At 43.4% G+C, this 27,544-nt stretch overlaps 1 protein-coding gene across 5 annotated transcripts in view; it reads right to left on the reverse strand.

The window, feature by feature from the left end:
- ERI3 (ERI1 exoribonuclease family member 3) overlaps window positions 1-27,544 on the reverse strand; it is a 304,483-nt gene that overhangs the window by 216,473 nt on the left and 60,466 nt on the right. For 4 of the 5 annotated variants that reach the window (XM_053248973.1, XM_053248972.1, XM_053248975.1 and 1 more), the window contains exon 3: window positions 8,374-8,490. The exons of the other annotated variant lie outside the window; for it this stretch is intronic. In XM_053248973.1, coding sequence (XP_053104948.1) covers window positions 8,374-8,490 — 117 coding nt within the window. The remainder of the gene's footprint in view (window positions 1-8,373; window positions 8,491-27,544) is intronic. 5 annotated transcript variants of the gene reach the window in all.

Below are 27,544 nucleotides of genomic sequence, written 5' to 3' on the forward strand. Positions count from 1 at the left end.
CCAGCACTCTTTAACGTATTCATAAATGATCTAGAAGTTGGTGTAAGGCGTAAAGTGGCCAAATTTGCAGGTGACACCAAACTATTTAGGGTAGTGAAATCCACAACAGATTGTGAGGAGCTCCAAAAGAATATCTCCAAACTGGGTAAATGGATGACAAAATGGCAAATACGGTTCAATGTAAACAAAAAAATGATGCATATTGGGGCAAAAAATGCCTACCTCACGTATATCATACAGAGTTCAGAAGAAATTCCCTGATGTTAATCTTGAATTGCTTTTCTTTCTTAATTAGAAAAGTAATAAACAGAAGCATACATACAGATGATTAAGATTACAGACAATAAGTAGTATAAGGCAGCCTTGACAAATTTTCTTTGGACCTAGCAGCCAGCCCAAAAATTTAGAAGTCAACCATTTGACACTTGACAAAATTATCAAACTCAGTGATGGATACTGTGGAGGGCAAGGGTGAATGGGCTTGTTGTCTAGGTCCCATGGTTAAATTTCTAGGTGTCATGGCTGCCTGGCGCCTGAGATTTGTCTTTATATACAGAAATAGTTATATGGACAGATCATGTCTTGAAGTTTATTTGCCATATTTTAAAAGAGTAAAGTCCACTTTTGAACATACATTTGTTTATGATGCAGTGGAGTCCTTTTGTAATATGTCAATTTTTTCATAAGAGCAATAGTCTAGATCCCAAGAACCACTCAAATTGAGAAAGAGACTGTTGTCGTCCCCACCCCCATTAGCATCTAAGCAGCTGTTAGCAAGTTTATCACTAGCTCCAAAGTTCACATTGACACATTCCATAAACCAAGTGGAATAGGGGAGAGAATATTTTCATTGTCCACCTGAGAGTAAATGGCTGGCTGAGCACCACACAAAGGCAATTCCAAAATGTTGGACACGTGTTTAGGAAAAGTCAATACACCATTTCCTTCAAGATGGCAATGGTAGAGCAGTCATGAAACTGAAATGATCACAAGGGTCATCCAGTGCTACACCTTAAATTAGCAGGAGATCTTAGACCTAAAGAATTGGACAGCTGGTCATCCAGTCACCTTCAAAAAGCTCACATTCCCTAATCCAGCTGGTGTTTTAGGACTCATTTCCAATGTTTCCTTTCCTTATTTGAATGTTAAGACACATGCAGGGAAATGGACAAAACAGCTAAAGATGTAAACCTTTATTAAAGATGCAAGTTGAACATATGCCTGATGACCACAACTGGGGACCAGCTTTGAGAAACTTTTTCGGTTGTGTACATCAGACTCTCAGCTAACCATTCCAACATTCCTTCTCTTCTTATCTTTGACAGTCTCCCCTTCTCACACACATGCATACACTTCTCTACCAGCATTTTATTAACTTTTCTAAGGAAAAGTAACACTAGAGCGTGCTCTTTGAAACCCTCTTTCCACCCCAAACTCCCTCTCTCTGCCCAGCAATCAGCACCAGCAACTCTCACACGAAAAATAAAAGGGATGAATGGCTCTGCTGCTTGAGTGTATGCCTCCCCAATACCAGGCAAAGCAGCAACTACAGCATTTGAAGCTTCCCCATCAGACTCTGAACAACTGGGTGACAATATACATGATGATCCATATCTTCTAGCTCTCTCTTGCGCTCACGCTCGCGCTCTCTCTCCCGCTCAAGTGTGTTTTTAAACTCATGAGTGCCAAAGACCGTCAAAAGGTAATCTAAGGAAAGACCTAGTATTCACACAGATCGACATTCTGGTTCAGTTCCACACCAGCAAAACAGATTTCTAGAAAGCAACTAGGGCACATTTTCCAGAACTCTGCAGTAAACTCGAGTTTACAAGGTATGCACTCACATATGCTTCCATTTTGCCACAAGCAGCACTGTTGCTTTCCCCACTGAAAACAGCAGAAGAAGGCAGCACACTAGACAAGCTTCAAGGCAATGTCAACAGCATGGATTTTCCTCTGCCATTTATCTCATACGCCATCGTATTTCTAGCCCAAGACAGTTTGTTGATTACATAAGCACTTGTGTCTGGCGTACCATCAGATAATCAGGCCTGGCCTTTCTGTGCAGACAAAGAGGTCTACAAAGCTTACCATTTATAGGTAGAGGTGCAGTGACAAAGCCTTTTAGTGGCATTTAGCAAAATCAGTACTTTTGGAGAAACATAAATAGAGAGGTTTTGCTATTAACAGCTATTTAGACAAAAGCTTAGAATAAGAGCTGGTTTTGTGGAAGCAGGGGGCAAGGGAGCACAGTAGGATAGGAGAATGGAAGACATAAGAGCAACCCTGCTGGATCAGGCCCAAGGCCTATCTAGTCCAGCATCCTGTTTCACACAGTGGCCCACCAGATGCCTCTGAGGAGTCCACAGGCAAGAGGTGAAGACATGCCCCCTCTCCTGCTGTTGCTCCCCTACAACTGGTATTGAGAGGCATCGTGTATCTGAGGCCGGAGGACTAGTAGCCGTAGATAGACCTGTCCTCCATGAATTGGTCTAAGCTCTTTTTAAAGCCATCTAAGCTGGTGGCCACAGTGGCAGAGCGTGACTGCCGGCAGCCTGTGTGCGGCCGCGGTGGCGGCCCCACTCACCCCACCCCCCACGTCTGACATCAGACGCGGGGCTAGCCACGCCCCAGTGTCTGATGTCAGGCATGCGGGGCGTGGTCTGGCTCCCAAATAGAGCCACAAGGCTCTGTTCGGCAGCAGATGGAGTCTAGCTCCTGAAAAGGCCACACGGTCCTTTCGGGAGCTAAACAAAGGCTGGCGCTGTGTTCACAGCACAAAAGAGCCGCTCCTGGCTGGGAAGAGCCACTCCTGGCTAACTTCATTTCGCTCCCGAAGGGGCCGCGCAGCCCCTGCAGGACCTACCTAGGCTGGCACTGCATTCGCAGCACCGGCCATTTAACTCCCAAAGGGGCTGTGTGGCCCCTTCAGGAGCTACTTAGGCTGGCGCTGCATTCGCAGTGCTGCCAGGAACAGCTCTTCCCTCCTTAAAGGCAGGGAAGAGCTGCTCCTGGCCGCGCCGCAAATGGAGCAGCCATTTAACTCTCGAATGGGGGCTGCGCAGCCCCCACTCAGGAACTAAACCAGCACCCCCGCGTCTGACGTCAGACGCGGGGGGCGTGTCGGGGCCACGAGGCACAGCCCCTGATTAGGCACGGCCCAGGTTCCGTGAACCCATTGACTCAATGATGGCTGCCGCCCCTGGGTGGCCATCACCACATCCCATGGCAAAGAATTCCATAGATTAATTATGTGCTGTGTGAAGAAGCACTTCCTTCTATCAGGCCTGAATTTCCCAGACTTCAGTTTATGAGATGACCCCTGGTTCTAGTGTTGTGAGAGAGGGAGAACATTTTCTTTCTGTCCACTCTCTCCATTCCATGCATAATTGTATACACCTCAATCATGTCTCCCCGTAGTTGCCTCTTTTCCTAACTAAAAAGCCCCAGATGCTGTAGTCTTTCCTCATAGGGAAAGTGCTCCAGGCCCCTGATCATCTTGGTTGCCCTCTTCTACACCTTTTCCAGTTCTACAATATCCTTCTTAAGATACGGTGACTAAAACTGTACGCAGTACTCCAGATGTGGCTACACTATAGATTTGTATAAGGGTATTATAATATTAGCATTCTTATTTTCAATCTCCTTCCTAATGATCCCTAGCATGGAATTGGCCTTTTTCACAGCTGCCACACACTGAGTTGACACATTGAATGAGCTACGACCCCAAGATCTCTCTCCTGGTCAGTCACCAACAGCTCAGATCCCATCAGCCTATACGTGAAGTAGGGTTTTTTTGCCCCAATATGCATCACTTTTACAGTTGCTTACATTGAACCACATTTGCCATTTTGTTGCCCACTTCCCCAGTTTGAAGAGATCCTTTGGAGCTCCTCAAAACCTGTTGTGGATTTCACTACCCTAAATAGTTTAGTATCATCTGCAACTTTGGCCACTTCCCAGCTTACCCCAACTTCTAGACCATTTATGAACAAGTTAAAGAGCACTGGTCCCAGTGCTGATCCCCGGGTGATTCCTACTTCCCTTCATTGTGAAAACTGTCCATTTATTGTGAACACTGTCCATTTATTCCTACCCTCTGTTTCCTGTCTTTTAACCAGTTACCGATCCAGAACCTGTCCCCTTATCCCATGACTGCTAAGTTTGCTCACGAGCCTTTGGTGGGGAACTTTGTCAAAAGCTTTCTAGAAGTACAGACTCGTTAGAACTGTATTGTTTGTAGACCATATTATCATTTACCATGTAGACTACTTCAGTTTCTTCTTATATTTCTGGCTCTCTTATGGGTCAGAACTTCCATACCTTTAAGAGTTGTAGCAAATGAAAAATTTGCGCAATTTCAGGTTCTTCCACTATAACATTATGCAATGCCAGAAGGTGCCCTTACTGAGATCCTTCCATACATACAACTATTCAAGGACATGAAAGCCACATTTGATACGGAAACTGCCCAGCTGAATTTCTGCTTCTATTTCAGCAGTCTCCCACCGAGAGACATGAAACAAGCTCTGCCCTAGCCTCATCCCACAGAACCCAAGGCAGTGTGGCAAGCTCGGCATGTGCACGCACGCAGGCGCATCAGGTACTTCCGGTGATGTAGGGTCCGACAAGGCATCAGGGCGGCAAGGAAGTATGCTGCAGCCCCAAAGAACCCTTTGCTAACAGAGCGGGAGCGGGGAGAAAGTGGAAGGAGGGGTAAGTACACCCTTGCTCACCCTTAAAATCAAACACACATCCCCGCCACCTCAGAACCGGTGGAACCGCCAGTCCTTCAAACCAGTTCCATGAGTATCCCTACCGGTGAGATTAGCTCATATTACTAAGAGTGAGTGAGTAAGTGGAGTGGGTGAGTAAGTGGAGTGAGTGAGTAAGTGGAGTGAGTGAGTAAGTGGAGGAAAGGTACCACTAAATCCAGGAGGATACCAGCAGAGCTAACAGGTAAAGTCAAGGAAGCCATAAAAAGGAAGAAGACTTACTTCCAAAATTGGAAGGCCTGTCCAAATGAGGAGAACAAAATGGAACACAAAACTGTGGCAAAAGAAATGCAAGGGGAAAACTGAAAAGACAGTTTGAGGAACATTTAGCTAAAAGCATCAAGGGGAATAACAAAAACTTCTTTAAATACATCAGAGGCAGGAAACCTGCCATGGAGGCGACTGGAATGTTGAATAATGAGAGAGTGAAAGGGATTATTAAGGAGGATATGGAGGTTGCAGAGAAGCTAAATGAGTTCTTTGTGTCTGTCTTCACGGCAGAGGATACTGAGCATATACCTGTTCCTGAAACAGGATTTGGGGGGATGGAGGCTCAAGAACTGAGTCAGATAAAAGTGACAAGAGATGATGTTCTAAACTGTCTGGAAAAACTGAAAACTAGCAAATTGCCAAGGCCGGATGGCATCCATCCAAGAGGCCTCAAAGAACTCAAAGGTGAAATTGCCGACCTCCTTGCTAAAATATATAACTTATCCCTGCAATCAGGCTCTGTACCAGAGGACTGGAAAGTAGCAAGCGTAACACTGATTTTCAAAAAGGGATCCAGGGGCGATCTGGGAAATCACAGGCCAGTTAGCTTAACGTCCGTTCCAGGGAAATTGATGGAAAGCATCCTCAAGGATAAAATTGTAAAGCACATAGAAGAACAGGCCCTGCTGGGAGAGAACTAGTATGGCTTCTGCAAAGGTAAATCTTGCCTCACCAACCTTTTGGACTTCTTTGAGAGTGTCAACAAGTGTGTGGATAAAGGTAATCCAGTTAACATAGTATACTAGGACTTCCAAAAAGCTTTCGACAAAGTTCTTCATCAAAGACTCCTAAGAATACTTAACAGTCATGGGATAAGGGGGCAAGTACATGTGTGGATTGCTAACTAGTTGAAGGAAAGGAAACAGAGGGTAGCTATAAATGGAGAGTTTTCACAATGGAGAGAAGTAAGAAGTGGGGTCCCCCAGGGATCTGTACCGGGACTGCTGCTTTTTAATTTATTCATAAATGATCTAGAAGTAGGGGTAAGTATGAGGTGGTCAAATTTGCAGATGATACCAAATTTTTTCAGGTAGTGAAATCCAAAAACAAATTGTGAGGAGTTCCAAAAGGATCTCTCCAAACTGCGGGAGTGCGTAACAAAATGGCAAATGCAGTTCAATGTTGCCAAGTGTAAAGTGAAGCACACTGGGACGAAAAACCCCAACTTCAACTATACGTTGATGGGATCGGACCTGTCAGTAACTCACCAGGAGACCGATGTTGGGATTATGGTGGACAGCTCATTGAAAGTGTCGACTCAATGTGCGGCAGCTGTGAAAAAGGATAATTCCAAGCTAGGGATCATTAGGATGAGGACTGAAAATAAAACTGCTAATATTATAATACCCTTATACCAAACAATGGTGCGGCCACACCTGGCGTACTGCGTATAATTCTGGTCATCACATCTAAAAAAGGACATTGTAGAACTGGAAAAGATGCAGAAGAGGGCAGCCAAGATGATCAGGGGCCTAGACCACCTTTCTTATGAGGCAAGGCTAGAATACCTGGGGCTTTTTAGTTTAGAAAAATGACTGCGGGGAGACATGATAGAGGTCTATAAAATCATGCATGGTGTGGAGAAAGTGGATAGAGAGAAATTCTTCTCCCTCTCACATCACACTAGAACCAGGAGTCATCCCAGGAAATTGATTGCTGGGAAATTTAGGACCAGCAAACAGAAGTATTTTTTCACACAACACATAATCAACTTGTGGAATTCTTGTGCCACAAGATGTGGTGACAGCCAACAACCTCGAAGGCTTTAAGAGGGGTTTGGATAACGTCATGGGGGAGAAGTCTATCAACGGCTACTAGTCGGAGAGCTATAGGCCACCGCCAGCCTCAAAGGCAGGATGCCTCTGAGTACCAGTTACAGGGGAGTAACAGCAGGAGAGAGGGCATGCCCTCAACTACTGCCTGTGGCTTCCAGTGGCATCTGGTGGGCCACTGTATGAAACAGGATGCTGGACTAGATGGGCCTTGGGCCTGATCCAGCAGGGCTGTTCTTAATACATCACCTAATTGTTGGAATAATAATTGTAAGGAGAATGTGATATCATCATCTATGGGGGACATGCCTAAGAGTTAGTATTTTCTGGGAAATGGTGGTGGTGTTTTTTAAGAGATGGCAAAAATCACCACCCAGCAGATTCGCACTGAAATCTAAAGACTTATTATCCTATATAACATATATATATAACATCAGCCAGACTAATCGCAGCTAAAAATGGGAAAGACAGGGTGTTCTCTTTAGAGCATTGGTATAATAAACTTTGGTATACAGCAACAGCTGAAAAATTAACCTATTCTTTACATATTTAAAAGGGTTTAATTCCGTCTTTATCTCTCTTTACAATTTGGCATGGTCTATTATTATTATTTAATCATAAAAATTATGGAAATAGGGGAAAAATTCTTCACGTTCAGAAAGATGTATTTGTTTAAGAATGATTTTAATGTTGTAGACTGTCATTTATCAAATATTTTGTTATTTGTTTGGGTTTTTTTCTTATCAGAATTTAAAAAAAGAAAAAGGTATATCTGATCAAAGATCACAATAAACTTAACTACACTAAAAATTAATTTTAATATATCAGATTTGATTCAAGTTTTCCTCCAGTTGCATTCCAGCAGTCATCCCATCTGCATCATTTTTCTCAACTCCAGTAAATCAGACTTGAAGGAATGCCATCAAGAGGTAGAGGGTGTTCAGGAGCTATTGTGTCTCCTGTCTGAACAGAATCCTTACAATCCCCATGGAGGGGGATAAAATAGATTACAGAAAAATAAAGCTATCAAGGTACAAGTCCCATCAGTCAGATTCTCTCTAGTATCGAAGTTTTTACTGAAAACCATTTACACATTTTCAAACATTTCTTCATAATGATGAAAGGCAGAAACTTTTTTTAAGGTCTTCAATCTTAACTTTGTTAAATTAAGCTTTTGCAGCTATACAAATATCTAGAGAACTGACTAATGCATTTAAGTGCATTGGTTGAACATACAAAGCTCCCTTATACCAAGTCAGACTATTGATCCACCTAGCTCAGTATGGACTTCTCTGACCAGCAATGGCTCTCCAGGGTTTCAGGCAGGGGTCTTTCTCAGTCCTACCTGGACGTGCCAGGGACTGAACCTGGGACCTTCTGCTTGCAAAGCATGTGCTCTACCACTGAGCTTACCACTGTCCCCTTCCTTAAGTTAAAGCAGGAAGCAGGCTAAGAGGTTTAGCAACTGTTAAATCAACAAGAAGCAATAGATTATTGTATTTCAGCTACACTCTGGAAGTACCATTCCTCATCACCAGGAAACTGAAGTACTTTACCTCTGTGCAGAAAGGTGTGAGCTGTGGGTGGACCACTGGCTGCACATACATGTGAAAGGTGGATTCAATCTCCATTGTCCTGCCATTTAACTTCAGGATGGGAAACTCAATTATCTCCTGCAAAAGGAAAATGAGATGTTAAAGAGCCTGCTGAAAAATATACTGGGCAGGATGCAGACTAAGTAAGTCATGACTAAGCACCATTGAAATAAATGAGACTAGTTACTTGTGACTAACTGAAGTCCCATTAATTTAATTGGTACTTAGTCATGACTAACTTAGTCTGGATCCTGTCTATCATTAAAAAAAATAGAGAGAAGTTAAAAGGCGAGTTACAACTGCACAGAAAACGAATATAGTTATGCAATATATGACTAAAAGCACTAATCAGGGTAGGAGCAATGACTCAGATCCTATGAACCATGAGTGGAGTTCTACTGGCAAAATGGGGTTTTCACACCCCTCTTTTCCTGCTGCAGCCCCCTGAAATATCACCCTAGGGGGGTAAAAGGATCCTCTGGATTGACATTTAATACAGGGGGAGGGGGGGGCTGCAGCAGAAATCTGAAACACACATTCCCTTTGTAAAATCAGAAGGTTCTCCATAGAGAAGTGTGTGAAATACAGTACAGTACTGTCATCACAATCACATTTCCTCTCCTCCACTTTGTTTAACATAAGGGAACTAGCCTTAAAGGTCCTAACAAGGTGGCATCTATCCCCCACCAGGCTTGCAGCGATATTCCCTAATTGGTCATCATTTTGTTGAAAGGGTTATTTATTTACATATTTTTTATACCGCCCAAAACTTATGTTGTGGTTATAAAGGCTCTTTTTTTCACATCTGGTGGTCTTGCCCAGTTTTGCAAAGGTTTTGGCTATGGGTCCACTCCCATATTTCTGTTATCCTCCAAACTCTGATTCCACTACTCTAAATCAGCCACCTGATGGACCTATGTTCACAGGAACTCTCAACAGGTGGTCAAGGGGATTTTTTTTTCCTTGTCACAGCTGCTAAATTAACTATTTGCTGTCACTGGTGGGGAGTGGGGAATGGCCAGATTCCTATTCGCACCTGGTTCAATTCTACTGGACAAAATATCAACAAATCTTAATGAGATTGTCACCTCTCTTCTAAGCTGTTTTTCACCAAATGGCATCCCTACTGGGAATTTGTTTCTCAGAACAAACACCCCATAAACTTTTCTGACAAACTCAAAAACATTAATGCTTGGTGATTGTCCTCATTCACTTTATTTTGACTTTGTATTGACAGTCACAATTATTAATATAGATTCTTCTTTTTTTTTTTTAATGATACTACATTCTAAGGTTGGGGAGAGAGTTATCATTTAGCTCTCTCTATGTTGTCTTTTATCACTTGCACTCCAGATCTACAAGTCATTTTATTGTTTGTATCCTGTTAAAAGACCAATAAAAAATTAATTTTAAAAAAAAACCAAACAGAAGGGCTCCATGGATCCAAGCCAAAAAACTTTGTTTGAAGGATCTTGTTCTTGTTACATAACAGATGGACAATTATAATCTGAGAGGATTACAAGTGACCCTCTGCCCAGGACACATTTCTGAAGCCTTGCAGCTTCAATGCTCTTTGAAACTTTTTTCCTTTTAAACATGTTTTGGCCCTCATGGCCAAGTAAGGCTGTAATCATTATGGTAGGATAGGAACAAAGGAAGCTGCCATATACCGAGTCATACCATTGGTCCATCTAGCTCAGTATTGTCTACACGGACTGGTAGCAACTTCTCCAAGGTTATAGGCAGGAGTCTCTTTCAGCCCTGTCTTTAAGATGCCAGGGAGTATTAGAAGGAAAATCAAAGAACAGAAATGTTCAGCATTTATGCCTTCTAAGTTCCTCTCCCCATCTTCTGAGGAAGTGGGTTATTTCAGGATTTTGGAATTCCTAATGGTGCAGTGGGGAAGCAACCTGCCTAGAGAGCAGGAGGCTGTTGGTTCGAATCCCCGCTGGTGTGTTTCCCAGAATATGGGAAACTCCTATATGGGGCAGCAGCGATTTAGGTGCTGAAAGGCATCATCTCATACTGCGTGAGAGAAGGCAATGGTAAACTCCTCCTGTATTCTACCAAGAAAACCATATGACTCTGTGATCGCCAGGAGTTGACACCAACTCGATGGCATAACCTTTCCTTTCCAACTATCAAATCTACTGATTTCTGCACCACCACCCTACCCAAACCTCCGCTTCCAGTCTGTTAAAAAGAGGATTTATACATAACAACCTGCCAGAGGTGAATTCCTTGCAAATACATGACTAGTGATATAGGCTGTTGTTGAGTAACTGTCCTTGGAGGACTTTTTTCCAGTTTACATAAGACACTACCACTGTCTGAAATATATGGATCTTTTTGCCATGTCAGTTGAGGATACTGAGCCATAGCTACATAGCTATGCCTAGCTGTGTTTATATTTTCACAATTGTTGACAAGATGAAAGAGAATTTGCCACTCTCAGAATTCTACCAGTTTTCAATGGCTCATGACTGCAATAGTATTACACAGAAGTAAGCTCCACAAGAATAAATTCTTTCTTCCAACTACATGTATTTAAAGTGGGTAGATTATCAATGTAAAACTGATACAACACACACTTCAGCTTTATTCTCTGGCAGTACGGACCTTTGGGATGAAATTATTATCGAATTTTAAATGAATATGAATCGACATTGTAGGTAACCAAAGCAGTATTGATATTATACTAAGAACTTCCATTTCTGGTAACAATGTGTATTCTTAAACTACATGTCATGGAAGTAGCGAATGCCATGGTCTACCACATTCTTGTAGGTCATAGGTAAACTATGTATGTATTACATGTAGATAATCACCACTGTTTATAAGCCCCAATATCATCCCACTGACCACTACATTAAAAAAATCTAGAAATATCAAAGTGCATTTGCTTTGGCCTCTGCAAGGTTTGCACAGAAACTCAAGAATGCTCCTTTCCCACTCACATACAAACCGTTGTTTGTAGCATACATGACTATTTTCTACGGCAAATTTATACTGATAGAAGCAAAAGAGAAACATTGGGAGAATGTTCAACCACTGGAATAATCAGAAATCAAAAATTTACATGGGCTTGTTAATAAAAAGTTTAAGCAAACCCAGTTACGATGGATCTGGCAATTATTAAAATATACACATGAAATTAAAAAAAAAGGAATAAAAGCGATAAAATCCTTTGTCTCTTTCCTCCCCACTCCACCCCCTCCTGAGTTTAATGTAAGAGGAGTGACAATTTGTTTGGTGTCTTTAAAGGATAATTTGTCTGTGTTATTTAATAGAGAAGCATGAGGCTGGGGCTCTGGAGTGCAAATGAGCCTACTGAGTGATAGCCAAGCATCGAGCCTCTCAAATAACTTGGAGAGAAGAGAGAATAAAAAAAATTGCTTTTTAATATTCAAAAACAGTTTGCGAAATTTAATCAAAGCAGAGCAAAAGCTAACATTTTTACCACTTTGACATTTTTATTAGTGCTTTCATAAATTTTTAAAACATGAATAGAATTAGTTTAAAAACAACAACAAAAAACTGCCTGAAAACATCTGGAAGAGGAAAAATAAGACTAAATAAAATGAAATAAACTCTTTCACAGAGCAATATTTGCATCAGAATAATCCAACTACTGCTACAGAGAGAAATGACTTAAGCTGCTGGATCCTGACCCCCAATCCCACGGTCCAGTTTATAGTTAATACCAGCAAGATATTAACTATAGCACCAGCATACCCTCAGTTGAAGGCATAGGTACAGAAAACAATTTTAATATCTGGAACATGTAGTTCTCTTCGGGGGGGGGGTGGATTAGAACCTTTGGCTTAATCCTGCAAATACCTCCTTCATGAGCCTATGTGTCGAGCAGCAACTTAAAAAATAAATTATAGGATAAGACTACAGGGCTTCAGCCCTGCAGGTTACATCCAGCAGGGGTTATTATCATGGCAACATTTGTCAATGCATAACTTCACCCCAAGACAAGACATCTACTGAATACTATAGTGCTGTGGAGTTCAGGTGTGGCCATTTTTCAGTTTTCTACCATCTTAAAGCATAACGTCTATTCAGGGGCGTAGCAAGGTTGTAGGGGGCCCAGAGACGAGATTTTAAAATGGGCACCCACATCACTGCCTTCCTCTCCTCCTGGCCCAGTGTCTCTGCTAACTATCCCAACTAGTTAAAAGGTGAAGTGTGCCATCAAGTCAGTTTCGACTCCTGGCACCCAGAGAGCCCTGTGGTTTTCTTTGGTAGAATACAGGAGGGGTTTACCATGGCCTCCTCCCACGCAGTAGAAGATGATGCCTTTCAGCATCTTCCTATATCGCTGCTGCCCCAAATAGTAGCAGTGGGGATTCAAACCGGCAACCTTCTGCTTGTTAGTCAAGCATCAAGCCCCTGGTGGCGCAGTGGTAAAACTGCCGCCCTGTAACCAGAATGGTTACAAGTTCGATCCTGACCAGGGGCTCAAGGTTGACTCAGCCTTCCATCCTTCCGAGGTCGGTAAAATGAGTACCCAGAATGTTGGGGGCAATATGCTAAATCATTGTAAACCGCTTAGAGAGCTTCAGCTATAGAGCGGTATATAAATGTAAGTGCTATTGCTATTGCTACTGCTATTTCCCTGCTGTGCCACTTAAGGTGACATATCCCAACTAGTTACAAGGTCTAAATTTATTTTGTATTTATTTTTATTTATTTTACGTTTTATTTCCCGCTCTTCCTCCAAGGAGCCCAGAGCGGTGTACTACATACATATGTTTCTCCTCACAACAACCCTGTGAATTAGGTTAGGCTGAGAGAGAAGTGACTGGCCCAGAGTCACCCAGCTAGTATCATGGCTGAGTGGGGATTTGAACTCGGGTCTCCCTGGTCCTAGTCCAGCACTCTAACCAACTAATACAATAGAATAAATGGCACATCACCTGAAGTGAGAAATCCTCAGATGGGGAACAAATAGTGTGTTTGCAAGATGAGGAGACAGAAGTTCTGTCTTCTCATGCTGCACACACACTATTTGTTCCCCATCTGAAGATTGCTAACTTGAAGTGATGTGTCCCCTGCACAAAGAGAGAGAGGAGGGCGAAGACCATTCAGACCATCTATTCCTCCAGAATATGTTGGTGCATGAAAGTTCTCTTCTAACCCTTGTTAACCATATTTAAAGTAAAAAAGAAAGCACTAATAATTTCATCCTACACCTCCATGATGCCAGAACGACTCAACCCTTTTTCATTTAAGCAACAGCCACGTTCATCATCATAATTACCACCACTCCAGCCTACTTTTCTTACTTTACAATATGAAGGAAAAAAATAATTAAAGCATCAGGGAGGGGTGGAATCTTTCTAATTAAAAACAAAGAGGGAAAAGATATCAATGTGAAATAGGAGTGTAGTCTTTAGATACTATGTATTTGGGAGTAAGTTGTCCTGAACTCAGATTTATTTCTGAATAAGTACAGAGAAGTAAACGTTTCAGACCATGGGACCAGATGGGCATAAAGTATAATGGATAGTAGTAGATGTGTCACATTCCTATGTAGAGCCAAGGTGTGTACATGATAAAAGTCAGCACGACCCACACTAAAATAGCATCTAAGTAGATAAACAGCCTAGTAAATACCACCATTTTTTTTTGTAGAGAATGCATTTTTTATAAAGAGATCTATGCCAAAACAGCAGTGCTGGAGGAAGCTTTGCCAGAATGTATCCGCTATTCTTCCCTACCTGACTTTCAAAGGGTTCCAACACCCCTTTCAAGCCCACTAAGACCCCTGTTTTCAAAGAGCCTAACCTGATTGCACTTACTGGAGAAGGCAACGTCACCCAAGCACCTTCCCCAACCTCGAGTCCCGTAGTCTTTCAAGCACACACATACATCCAGCCCCGAAATCTGACTACTCCATAAAGCTGCGAGAGAGGAACGGCCACATTCAAGGCTGGAATGGGGCGGGCGAGGGGGGGGAGAGCAAGGAAGCAGAAGCCTGGATGGCTGCAGGACCTGAGAGGAAACTTTCAGAGGCTGCGCTGATTTGGTGGTGGGTGGGGTGGGGGGGGGGAAGAATCTCCCTCATAACAAGAGGCTTTAGCAGATTTACGCTTTTGCTTGGTGTCCACAGGCTACGGGCTCTCCCCTTTTGCAGGCTGAGCCTGCATACATGTGGGCGGGCGGGGGTGGAGAAGCGGCGGCAACCACTCAGCTAACCTGAGGGCTCAGAGTCCTGCAAGTCCTCCTGCTGCTCCATGTCTTCTTTAACTTATAAGTTAGAAAAGCTCAGGCTTGACGTTACCTCTTCCTTGCTGGCAGCGCGTGTTCCAGGCAGCAGCCGACCCACCAGTCATGCATCTTTCTGGATCATGTGGAGTGCCGCCAGCCAATGGATGGGGAAGGAGGAGGAGCCCACGAGGCAAAAGGGTGGAGGGAGGGAGAACTGAAACAAGGAAATACGGCGACCCGAACAAGGAGAGAATGTTTTTTTAAAATAAAATAAAACAATTCAGGAAGAAGCTGTGGCGGGTGCTGGGTGGGGGAGACATGTGACATGTCTCGGGGGGGCCCCAGAGGCGGGGACCCCTAGACAACTGCCTCCCCTTGCCCGATTATAGTTACGCCCCTGCGCCTATTGCTTATACTAGGGGTTCTCAACAGGGGTTACTAGTACCCCTAGTGGTACTTGAAGGACTCCTTTGGGATACTCATCATCCCCCTGCCTCCCCACACTGCTATTTTTGTGCTATTTGTTCCCCATCTGATCTGAACCTAACACATCCTCAGCAGTATTCCCTCTAAGGTGTGGACATGTAAGAGCGCTCACACATGTTTTTTATGTCTGCTCAATTAATTTTAGATCCCGCTCAGGTTTAATCAAGAAGGTCCCACTCTGAATGCATGTGCGCTCACACTGTCTTGATACTGCCGCCCAGAACAAAACTCATTCTTCACATAGATGAAAAAATTAGAGAGAACACTGATCCTCAGTGATGCATCTGTTGCAGAAGGGGAGGGATCTTTTCTTGATTGGCTAGCTACCTGCTGAAACTCAGCATGTCCCTTCCCTCCGCCGGACTGACAGGCTTCAAAAAATTACCACTGAGTACTCCTGTTGAAATCAATATGACAAGCAAACTTATCCCATTGATTTCAATGGGAGTACGCATGAGCAACTTAGTCCGGATGTATGCCAGTGAATGGAGTAGCCTGTCTCATAACTAACATTTAAATTTGTGTGTACGTACACACACACACACACACACACACACACACAATTTCTATGGGGAACCTGAGCTTAAAGTTTGCGACAGAAGGGGTACACAAACATTTAAAAAGTTTGAAACCTCTATGTTAAACAATTAGTATTGTTGATCCAATCAGTATGAAATTTGATATGCAGAATCTTTTTAGTGAGGTGCACAAGCGACCAAAGTTTCAAGGAATCTGATTTTTAAAAGTGCAAAAATAGGGCAATTTTTTTTAATCAATTGGCTGGAAAAGGGTTTTTTGCTATTTTCCTTACAGTTATCTTTTGGGAGGCTGAATTTATTTCTCAAATTCAAGTATATCACTGCATCCACCTATCACTTGGTTTGGTGAATATTCATTGTGTAGTTTTAAGGTAAATTTTAAAATGGAGCTGCAAGCTGTGAGGTTTTATCTGATAAAAACCACAACTTCTAATCATAAAATCAAGTTATCCCATCAGTAAGAATGACCAACTGGCTGAGGGGTTGAAACAATCTTTTTCTTTAAAAAATCTGATTGAATGTAACTTAGCATCTTGATAAATTTATTTTTCCCCTTCACATTCTATACAGAAAAATAGTTACAAACCTAACTTGCAATTTCAATTTGAATACCACCATATCTGGGTAGAACCATGGGAGCTTTGTATATGGAAACCAGAACTCAAGATTGCAGCTTTTATTTTTCTAACTCTATAGTATGTGAAGAGAAAATAAAAACTATCTCCAATATTTAAACGGCTGTAATTCAGGTATTTTTCACCTGATTACCTCATACCCAAGATAGTTTCCAATCTAAATTTTATACTGAAAAGAAAAATCATCTCAATTTTATAAGAAATATAACTGTAGTAATATCCAGGCAGAAATCCAACATATCTAGTGTTGCAAACACCCAGAGAGATATTGAACAGATAGATGCAGTTTTACCAATCACTTGTTATGTACACACCTAACCAACTTCTCCATGCTGTATCTTTAAATGGGTGATTCCCCAACATAGTAACATGTGTAATAAATGTTCACACAGAAATTCAACTGGGACAGCTATTGCTTGCTACATATGTACCTAATCTATTTCTGTCTGACACACAAGTGAGTCAGTGTATGTGTGTTCATTGTGGAAATAAGCAGTCTGGAGTACAGGAGGAGCTCGTTAATCGTGGGTCTAGCATTCACAGTTTCCATGTATCCATGGCCACTGGGTAATTAGCCCCTGACTTCAGTATACATGATGTTAAAACCAGCAAAAAATGGGCTAAATCTGTGTATCCGCAGATCGCGGGCAGCTGGAAATGACCATTTCTAGCTGCCATTTTGTGCACCAGAGCCATTTTGTGGCAAATTTCATTATTTTTAAAGCTCCCAAAATAGCTATTTTTCATGATGGGAGCAAACGGATTATGGTGCTTTTGTCTGTGCAGAAAGCACAGAAATAGTGGCCAGCATCCTAATGGTGTATACATGCTTCTAACAAAAGTACACGTGAAGAGCTAGCCTCTCTGCTTCCAAGGCATGGGTGCTCTTCTGTAAGAGTACAGTATGACAATCTTTGTCACTCCTCACCCTGCTTTGGAAGCACTCTTTGACCCGAGGAAGCATGTCCCTGAGGATTGCACAGCCCTCAGAGATGTGTTTCCATGGGTCAAAGAACACTTTTGTCATTATCTCCCTGCTCTGAAAATTATTGCACCCTTGTATAAGAGCACTCACACTTTGGAAGTGGGGAAGCTAGCACTGCATGCATGCTTTTATTAAAAGCGCATGCACACGCACACACACACGTCAAGCTCTCAGTCAGTATGTTAAAATTACCACCTTTACTGCTTATATGATGCAGAAATGTGTTTGTTTGTTTGTTTGTTTGTTTAATGATTTTGTATGCCGCCCACTACCAAAGTCTCTAGGTGGTTTACAGCATAAAACAAACCAAACCAAGAATTTAACAATCCTCTCTAATAAAACGCTTGGTGTCCGTCCGTGGACGGACACCAAGCGTGTGTCCGTGCCTCCATGCCCTGTTCTGCGCCTGCGCGAAGCGCAGGCGCAGAACAGGGCAAGGGAGACACGCTCGCCGGCACCCGGCAGCCATCTTGGGCGGCCAGAAGCGGCCGCCCTGAAGAAGCCGGAGAGGAGGCGGCGGGAAAGTGACCGAGGCGGCGGCGGAGCCGCCGCCTCGGCCAAAATAGGTGGAGGCCGAGGGCGGAGCGGAGGCCATGTAACCTTAAAAAAAAATTTACTCCCGCGGCCGCCGCCGCCGACCGCCCACCCTCCCTCCCAGCTGCCGAGTCCCCCTTACCCTGGCCGACTGCTGTCGGCCGAAGACAGCCCTTAATCTAAGAGGCAGAGAGGAGCTCGCAAGCAGAGCTCCTCTCTGTGCAAAGCCTCTTGCCGAACTGCCGCTTTGGGCGCAAGGGACGCAAGCGCCCAAAGCGGCAGTTCGGCAAGAGGCTTTGCACAGAGAGGAGCTCTGCTTGCGAGCTCCTCTCTGCCTCTTAGATTAAGGGCTGTCTTCGGCCGACAGCAGTCGGCCAGGGTAAGGGGGACTCGGCAGCTGGGAGGGAGGGTGGGCGGTCGGCGGCGGCGGCCGCGGGAGTAAATTTTTTTTTTAAAGTTACATGGCCTCCGCTCCGCCCCCGGTCTCCGTCTCCCCGGCCTGGCGGGGGCAAGTGCCTGGGCCGATTTGGCCCTTAAAGGTAGGGGGGGAACGGCGGAGGGAGGGGGAATGGCGGCGGGGGGCCAGGAGCGCTGTTACTAGCGCCCGTTATTCAACGGGCCAAAATTCACTTGTTAAAACATAAAATCAGATTAAAATATTCATAAAAACAACTAACTAAAAAGCTTGGCTGAAGAGATGTGTCTTCAGTTGTTTCCTAAAAGTCAACAGGGATGGAACAACTCTAATCTCAGCAGGAAGTACATTCCACAGTCCCAGGACAACCACAGAGAAGGCGCAACTTTAAGTCACCACCAGACGAGCTGGTGGCATACTCAGACAAGCCTCCCCTGAAGATCTTAATAAGCAGTGGTGTTCAAAACAAAGAAAGCTTTCTCTTAAATACCCTGGATCCAAACCATGAAGGGCTTTATAGGTAATAATCTATTTATAGGTAATAACCAGCACTTTGTATTTTGCCCGGAAACCTACTGGTAGCCAATGTGAATCTTTTAAATTTGGAATAATATGGTCTCTATGGGACATCCCGGAGACCAATCTGGCAGCAGCATTCTGCACCAGTTGCAGCTTCCAGACAATGTATAAAAGCAGCCTCACGTAGAGTGCATCGCAGTAGTCAGGTCTGGAGGTTACTAGCATGTGCACCACTGTCCTAAGGTCACTCACTCTAGCAAAGGTCACTCACTCTTGCCAGGGCTAGCAAACTCCTGTTTGTCCCTGCCTGGAGCGGGTGGAGCCAGCTAGCGCTGGGGGAGGCCCTATATTCCTTTGAAGTACAACCTGTGTCTCAGTTTGAAGCCTACTCTGGGAAGAGCAGGAGCAGCCTCAGGAGATAAGCAAGCTTTTCTAATCAAAAATCTAGCCTTTCCCCCCTTTCAACTAACAGGAGGAGGGAAGATTTTGAGGGGCTGGTTTCTCTTTAAGTGATAAGTCCTAGTCTGTGTGTGTGTTATTTGCCAGGGCTAGCAAACTCCTATGTTTTAGTTTCTCCCTGCCTGGAGGGGGTGGAGTCAGCTAGGGCTGGGGGAGGCCCCACATTCCTTTGAGACACATCCTGTGTCTCAGTTTGAAGCCTATTCTCTACATAAGAGGAGAAGGCTCGAGAGCATAGCCAAGAGAGCATAGCCAACAAGGATAACAAACAGGAAGTTGGAGTTTTGCAGGAGTTCAGCAAGAGGTGTGCAGGGGAGCCTGGAATAAGCCCCACTGATCACAAGGAGTCCAGTGGTAAAGAGAAGGGTTCACTCCAGAATGCATGGAGTTACTCAAAACCACAATACCAGAAGCCCAGTTAGATTGTATACCCCAAAGGAAGAAAGTCACCACTAAGTCCAGGAGGATGCCAGCATGGCTAACAGGTAACGTCAAGAAAGCCTTAAAAGGGAAGAAGACTTACTTCCAAAATTGGAAGGACTGCACAAATGAGGAGAACAGAAAGGAACACAAACTCTGGCAAAAGAAATGCAAGGTGACAATATGGGAGGCGAAAAGAGAATTTGAAGAACATTTAGCTAAAAGCATCAAGGGGAATAACAAAAACTTCTTTAAATACATCAGATGCAGGAAACCTGCCATGGAAGAGATTGGACCGTTGGATAATGAGAGAGTGAAAGGGATTATTAAGGAGGATATGGAGACTGCGGAGAAGCTAAATGAGTTCTTTGCAACTGTCTTCACGGCAGAGGATACTGGGCATATACTTGTTCCTGAAACAGGCTTTTTGGGGATGGATTCTCAAGAACTGAGTCAGAGACAAGAGATGATGTTCTAAACCAGGGGTGGGAAACCTTGGCCCTCCAGCTGTTTTTGAACTACAACTCCCACCATCCCCAGCTACAGTAATTGTGGCTGGGGATGATGGGAGTTGTGGTTCAACAACAGCTGGAGGGCCAAGGTTCCCCACCCCTGTTCTAAACTGTCTGGAAAAACGGAAAACTAGCAAATCACCAAGGCCGGATGGCATCCATCCAAGAGGCCTCAAAGAACTCAAAGGTAAAATTGCTGACCTCCTTGCTAAAATATATAACTTATCCCTGCAATCAGGCTCTGTACCGGAGGACTGGAAAGTGGCAAATGTAACGCCGATTTTCAAAAAGGGATCCAGGGGCGATCCAGGAAATTACAGGCCAGTTATCATCATCAATTTTATTACGGCCATTGGCCAGCAGAAATAGGAGTAACAAATATACTCAATACAATGATCAATAAACAATGCTAAAACACAATAAAACAGAATACAATCACTCATAATAAATTACTTAAAAACAATAAACAGTAAACAGTAAACAGCTCTCGCAATTAAGCACTTAATAGGGACCTTACAGGCCAGTTAGCTTAATGTCCATTCCAGGCAAATTGATGAAAAGCATCCTCAAGGAAAAAATTGTAAAGCACGTCAAAGAACAGGCCCTGCTGGGAGAGAACCAGCATGGCTTCTGCAAAGGTAAATCTTGCCTCACAAAACTTTTGGAGTTCTTTGAGAGTGTCAACAAGTGTGTGGATAAAGGTGATCCAACTAACATAGTATAACTGTACTTCCAAAAAGCTTTCGACAATGTTCCTCAGCAAAGACTCCTGAGAATACTTAGCAGTCATGGGATAAGGGGACAAGTACATGTACGGATTGCTAACTGGTAGAAGGACAAGAAACAGAGCATAGGGATAAATGGAGAGTTTTCACAAAGGAGAGAAGTAAGAAGTGGGGTCCCCCAGCGATCTGTACTGGGACTGCTGCTTTTTAATTTATTCATAAATGATACCAAACTCTTTCGAGTAGTGAAATCTAAAACAGATTGTGAGGAGCTCCAAAAGGATCTCTCCAAACTGGGGGAGTGCGTAACAAAATGGCAAATGCAGTTCAATGTTGCCAAGTGTAAAGTGAGGCACATTGGGATGAAAAACCCCTACCTCAAGTATACACTGATGGGATCCGAGCTGTCGGTGACTGACCAGGAGAGGGATCTAGGGGTCATGGTGGACAGCTCATTGAAAGTGTCAACTCAATGTGCGGCAGCTGTGAAAAAGGATAATTCCATGCTAAGGATCATTAGGATGGGGATTGAAAATAGAACTGCTAATATTATAATGCCCTTATACAAAACTATGGTGCAGCCACACCTGGAGTACTGCATACAATTCTGGTCACCACATCTAAAAAAGGACATTGTAGAACTGGAAAAGATGCAGAAGAGGGCAACCAAGATGATCAGGGGCCCTTTCTTATGAGGCAAGGCTACAACACCTGGGGCTTTTTAGTTTAGAAAAAAGATGATTGCAGGGAGTCGTGATAGAGGTCTATAAAATCATGCATGGTGTGGAGAAAGTGGATAGACTGAAATTCTTCTCACTCTCCCATCACACTAGAAACAGGGGTCATCCCATGAAATTGATTTCCGGGAAATTTAGGACCAGCAAACAGAAGTATTTTTTCACACAACACATAATCAACTTGTGGAATTCTTGTGCCACAAGATGCGGTGACAGCCAGCAACCTGGATGGCTTTAAGAGGGGTTTGGATAAATTCATGGAGGAGAGGTCTATCAATGGCTACTAGTCGGAGGGCTATAGGCCACCTCCAGCCTCAAAGGCAGGATGCCTCTGAGTATCAGTTGCAGGGGAGTAACAGCAGGAGAGAGGGCATGCCCTCAACTCCTGCCTGTGGCTTCCAGCAGCATCTGGTAGGCCACTGTGTGAAATAGGATGCTGGACTAGACGGGCCTTGGGCCTGATCCAGCAGGGCTGTTCTTATGTTAAATAAATAAAATAACAAATAAACAACTGCTCTGTGAGGAGAAGAAGACTGCAAAAGCAGTGAGGCAAGCTGTCATTATTCCTACTTCTACCTGCTGCCCCCTCTACTGCTTCATTGGAAGCTGTAATTTCTGCTGCATCAGAAAGGCCAGAAAAAACAACTGTTCGGGCCATGAGCAGAAGAGAAAGAAGCAGCCAGAAAGGCAAAGTGTTGTCACAGCCAATTCTTTAAAAAAAGCTATTTAAAGGCCAAATATGCCTTTTACTCTTTAAATGATTTGTTATTGATTTTATGTAAGTCATTCTGGGAGCCTTGTTGGCTGAACAGTGCAGTGAAAACACTTAACATAAAACAAACAACTTACAATTTCCATGCACTTCAGTTCTTGAGTGAATTTGTACTAGCCTTCACTCTTCTCTTAACATTTCTAGAGCTGCCTTAAGTCTCCATGTCTGAGCAACAAGTTTTTTTCTCTGTTTCTCAAGTTTTGCTGATATATTTTCCTCCTGATCCTTCTACTGGACCTTTGGAACAAGAGGATATAATGAACCAGTATGTATGTGATAATCCCAGCTGTCAACAAGGAACAATGTGATGAGTTCGGCATGACTAACCCAAGTCTCATTAATTTCAATGGAGCTTAGTCATGAGCTGCTTTGTATATATGCTGCGCAATGGCAACATGCATGATGAACAATTTTGCATGTCCCTTCCCTTTCAGGACATCACATATTGCCCAGTAGACAGCTATTTATTGGCACGCTAAAGCCATGAAACTGTTGCTCAACACAATTGCTACATTTCAGTTCTCATAGACTTCGGTCACGGGTTCTACTTCTCTACACCTTTTAGCAACCTCCTCAACGTTTTGGCCACAAAGGAGTATATACTATGCAGAGCATCCATTACAGGAAGAACCACTAGAGTTGTGAAAGCATATTTACAAACTCACAATGTCCTTTGCTATAGCTCAGGGAACACTCCTCAAGACCAAGAAGGAATAGATAGATATCCCTGGTCCACTGCTGCCTGCAACTTTGTATGACAGACAGAAACCAATGCAGAGGGCCTGGAAGTGTTCATGTTTCCTTCTAACAGTATCAGATCCGCCAACGTCTCCTTCTCCTCCAATCCCTAACAGACAAACTTTGTGGCACTCTTGCCAAGCAGCTCTGCACTGGAATGTCAGATGAATCCATACAACAAAGGGGTCAGAAACAGGCAAACAACACTTTCAGGAGGGCCAGATTAAAAGAGCTGGAGGAAATAAAAACCTCAAGAGAGCAGATCTGAAAATGTTATGCTTACCAAATTATTGCTGGCCTATGAAAACTATAGGTCTACTAAAGGCCAACAAAGAAATCAGATGCCTTGGGAAAAAGAGCAACAGCTTTCTTTTCCCAAACCACCCCCTTTTTTCTTGGCATCCTTGTTCGGTTTTTCAAAATGAGCAAAAAGGACCTTCCCAAAAGGCTGTTATCCCAGTGTTCCCAGGGGCGAGGATAGACTCCCCCCACCCCCAGTCTCTGGCAATGTTTGCTCCACCGGTATCTACAGCAACAGATACCAACCCTATGAAATCAGCACCATTGCTCACTAACAATGTTAACCAGCCCTGCAATGAAATGTAACCTGCGACACTCTGTGGTACTTTCCATTTAAACTTCCATTTGGAGAGCAGCAGCATTTGGGAGCCCGCCGTCCGTCCTGCTAATAAAGACAAGTGTTGGGACCTTTAAAGCTGCCATTCATCTTGTGCTTTTATTAAATTCAATTTTCCTAAACCCATGATATATCATGAAATTAGGAGCTGACATTCCCGCGGAAACAAAAATATCTATCAAATATAAAGAGGGGGGAAAGCGCTCCATTACCCAGAATTTATGGCTTAAAGCCGATCTGTTTCCACTTTTTTACAAGCATATGGTTTGTTTTAGATATACAAAATGTTATTACAGATCTAGAATTTCATTAGGAGCTATTATGAAATGGTAAGCACTTACATACACAACCGAACAGGCTGGATTTTGAGCACATAGACACAGACTGGCAACTTAGCCAATGTTAAAGTACTGTAATACATTCACACTATCAATCTAATTCACAAAGAATGGATGGAAGAGAAGTCTCCCTTTTCTTTTTTTTAGAAAAGGCTGCAAGATCACTTATAGTTGATCTGGCTTGAGTGAAAATAATTCAAGGGTTGGAGCTGTGATGGTGCCACAAAATGAGAGACAGAGTCAGAAAAAGCATTTCTTTATGGTGAATTCAAATACAAAACAGAAAAAGAGTTTGAGATTCTTAGAAAGTTCACTTTTGGTCTTTCCACCCAACAAGCTCTTTTTCTCAGCATACATGTTTTGTTTTCTTACCAAAAGACTTTCAGGACAAAGTTCCACTCACTTTTTACCCAGAAGACCCATCAGCAGAATCGAGTCTGTATATTAACCATACCATCTCTTTGTTTCAAACTCTGACCTACCAACAATGTCCCTGTGTCATGACCCCAGATCTGAGACCCTGCAACTAGGAGATGAGGTCGACAGTTCAGGGGACAAGACAGGGTGAGAAGACCCTATAACCCAGATCCCAGGTACCTCCACACCACTGGGACCCTTCAGCACCAGAAGAACTAGGGTCACAAGAGCCAGCACCCCCACTGTGACCTGAGGACATGGCCCTGCTTTCATCCTCTGGTTCAGAGGACTTCCTCTAGGACCTGCCAGTTCCAGGGATACCCGGACAGCAGCTATAAAAGCCAGCAGTCAGCTCCAAACATCCACTGGAACACCACCTATCTTATGCTGCTGTTCCCAGCTCTCTTGATCTCCTGCTCAGAGCTATCCGAGGTCCTGAACCCTTTTCCCTTCAAGCTGCCCAAGGTCTGTGTACCTCTCAGATCCCTGTTTTAGAGGAGTCTCATGCTGCATTAATCTGAACTCCACTCCAAACCCACTATTGACAGCTTGGCAGTGCACTGTTTGGTCCCAGGGGTATAGCTATAATTAAGCAGATGGGTTCAAAGAACCTGGGGGGCCCAGCTCCTGAGGGCCCACCAGCTCCACTTCTCTCTATTTTCTTCATTATCTCCCTCACTCTGAGGGGCTACCGGGGAGTGAGGTGAACACAGGCCATCTATCCCCTAGCTACACTTGTGACTGGCCCTCATTTGCTTATGGAATCCCACATTATTAAAATATTGACCCTAGGGACCAGAATCACCACCGGTGGAGGCTGCTGCCATCTGGGATGGGTGCAAGGATGCTAGTTGCAAAAACCACACAGTGAATGTTACACATGAGTAAGCCCATTATTTCCAATGGGCCTACTCACAGGTGTTGTGTGATTTGAGCCACTCAAATCTAGCAGCAACCCACACCCCTCCAACATACCCCCCCCAATAAAACAGCCCATGGCTAGTAAAAGATAACTTAGTGTTCCGCCAGCCAGGGGAGAAAAGAGGCAGCCAAACTGCTGGAGGCAGCAAACTTTCTGCTTCCTCTTCTGGCTGCTGCAGCTTCCTCCCCCTCTCTGCTACTGGAGGGAATAGCCTGCTAATCAAGGCTATTCCCTCACCTCATTGCTTTGGGCACCCTGTATCACCGTCTCCCTGGATTAGACATAAAAGGGAGAGGTCTAGTTATGGTTGCCGCTGGCTTCTTTAGTGGTGATTCGGGATGGAGCTTTCTCTGTGGCTTCCCCAGGGCTTTTGAATATGCTCCCTGTTGAAATAAGAGCATCTCCTTCTCTGTTTGTTTTCAGGAAGGCCCTCCATGCACACCTGTTTTCACAGGCTTTTAATTTAATTTTAACAGCCTGTTTTATGAGATTGTTTTTATTGTATTTTGTGGAATTTTAATCTGTTTTTACTCTTTTTATTGTTCTTTAAATTTTGTACACCACCTAGAGATGTAGATATCAGTCAGTATAAAAATATTGAGAGAGAGAGAGAGAGAGAGAGAGAGAGAGAGAGAGAGAGAGAGAGAGAGGTGTGCACTTTTATGTCTTATCTAGGGAGGCGGTAATACAGGGCGCCCAAAGAAACAAGGTGAGGGAATAGCCTTGATTAGCAGCCAGAGGAGGAAGCAGGAAGTTTGTTTATTTATTTATTTATTTTTACATTTCTATACCACCTTTCGTTAAAAGAAAACCCCAAGGCGGTTTACAAAAATTAAAACATACAATAAAAAGCAATAAAAACATCAAGCAATAAAAACATCAAGCTAAAAACATATAAAACAGGGATAAAAACAATACAACAGATAAAAAACACTGTTCCCTGTCTCCCAGCAGATCGGCTGCCTCTTTTCTCCCCTGGCTGGTTAAACACTGTAAGTTATTGTTGTTGTTTAACTACCCACAGAGTGTTTTCCTTTTTCTGCCCATTTTTGGTGGGGGGGGGCACAGCCCCACCTGCCCTTACTGACTGGCCACCACTGGTCACCACGTGCGTAGCTTTCCCTTTCAATAAGTGAAGCATGAACTATAGCGTGCCCCAACTCTGCTATTTCAGCTTCCCAGCTACTTGAACAATTCCTGCTCTAGAAATCTGCCATAATGCCAAAGCAAGTTCTCTACAAGATGAAACAGTACAAAGATGATTCAAAGATTATCTGTCCCCTCCCTACAATTATAACTACGGCCAATCTTGTTTCTGCCCCCAATGTACACTGTCACAGTCTAACAAAAAAGCAAAGCAAGGATTCAAATTGCTGGTGATAAAATAATAAGCTTTTTTATCCTCCTATCCATTGTCATGACATCTGTATACACAAATTTGTATTGAAGAATTCTGCACACAGCTCCAACTCATCGGCACAGGCATTTGCATTTATATTGTAGAAAGCTAGTTTCTCAAATCAATTTTAACCTGTCAAAAAACACTACAGCTAGGCTAAACACACATAAAAGTGTAGGAAAAAGTTAACAATATAAATACCTCTTACCAAACATGCCTGGTTTATATCATCTTGTATAAAAGGGTCTGCAGTAGTTGTGTTCTAAAGAATTGGCAGCCCATGAAGAGTTTCTGACACACCACCCTCAGAGGGGGAAAACACACACACACTTGCAGCCACCTTGTACAATTTGCCTCTGCCACAAGAACTCCTCAAGAAACAGATGGGAGGCTGAATCTCAAATGGCCTGTTGAAAACTTAAAAGGACTTCCCTTTCCGAGGGATTAGAAACATTCATGTGGGCCTGTATATTTATATATTTCAGCACTATAAACCTATTTTACTCCACCCTCTTAAACAAAACAAAACAAAAAACTACTGGCATGACACACAATGTGGGGAAAGAGAAACACTAGTGAAGGGAACCAAATGAAGGCTCTAGCAAAGGTGAGATGTCATACTAAAAGCTACAAGCATAACTACTTGAGCCATTTTTGAAAAAATATCTTGAACCAAGAACAAAGCAAAAAGAATTACACTAATATTAACAAAGGACTTCAGGAA

Source organism: Hemicordylus capensis, chromosome 4 (assembly GCF_027244095.1).
Source record: "Hemicordylus capensis ecotype Gifberg chromosome 4, rHemCap1.1.pri, whole genome shotgun sequence".
NCBI classification, from domain to species: domain Eukaryota; kingdom Metazoa; phylum Chordata; class Lepidosauria; order Squamata; family Cordylidae; genus Hemicordylus; species Hemicordylus capensis.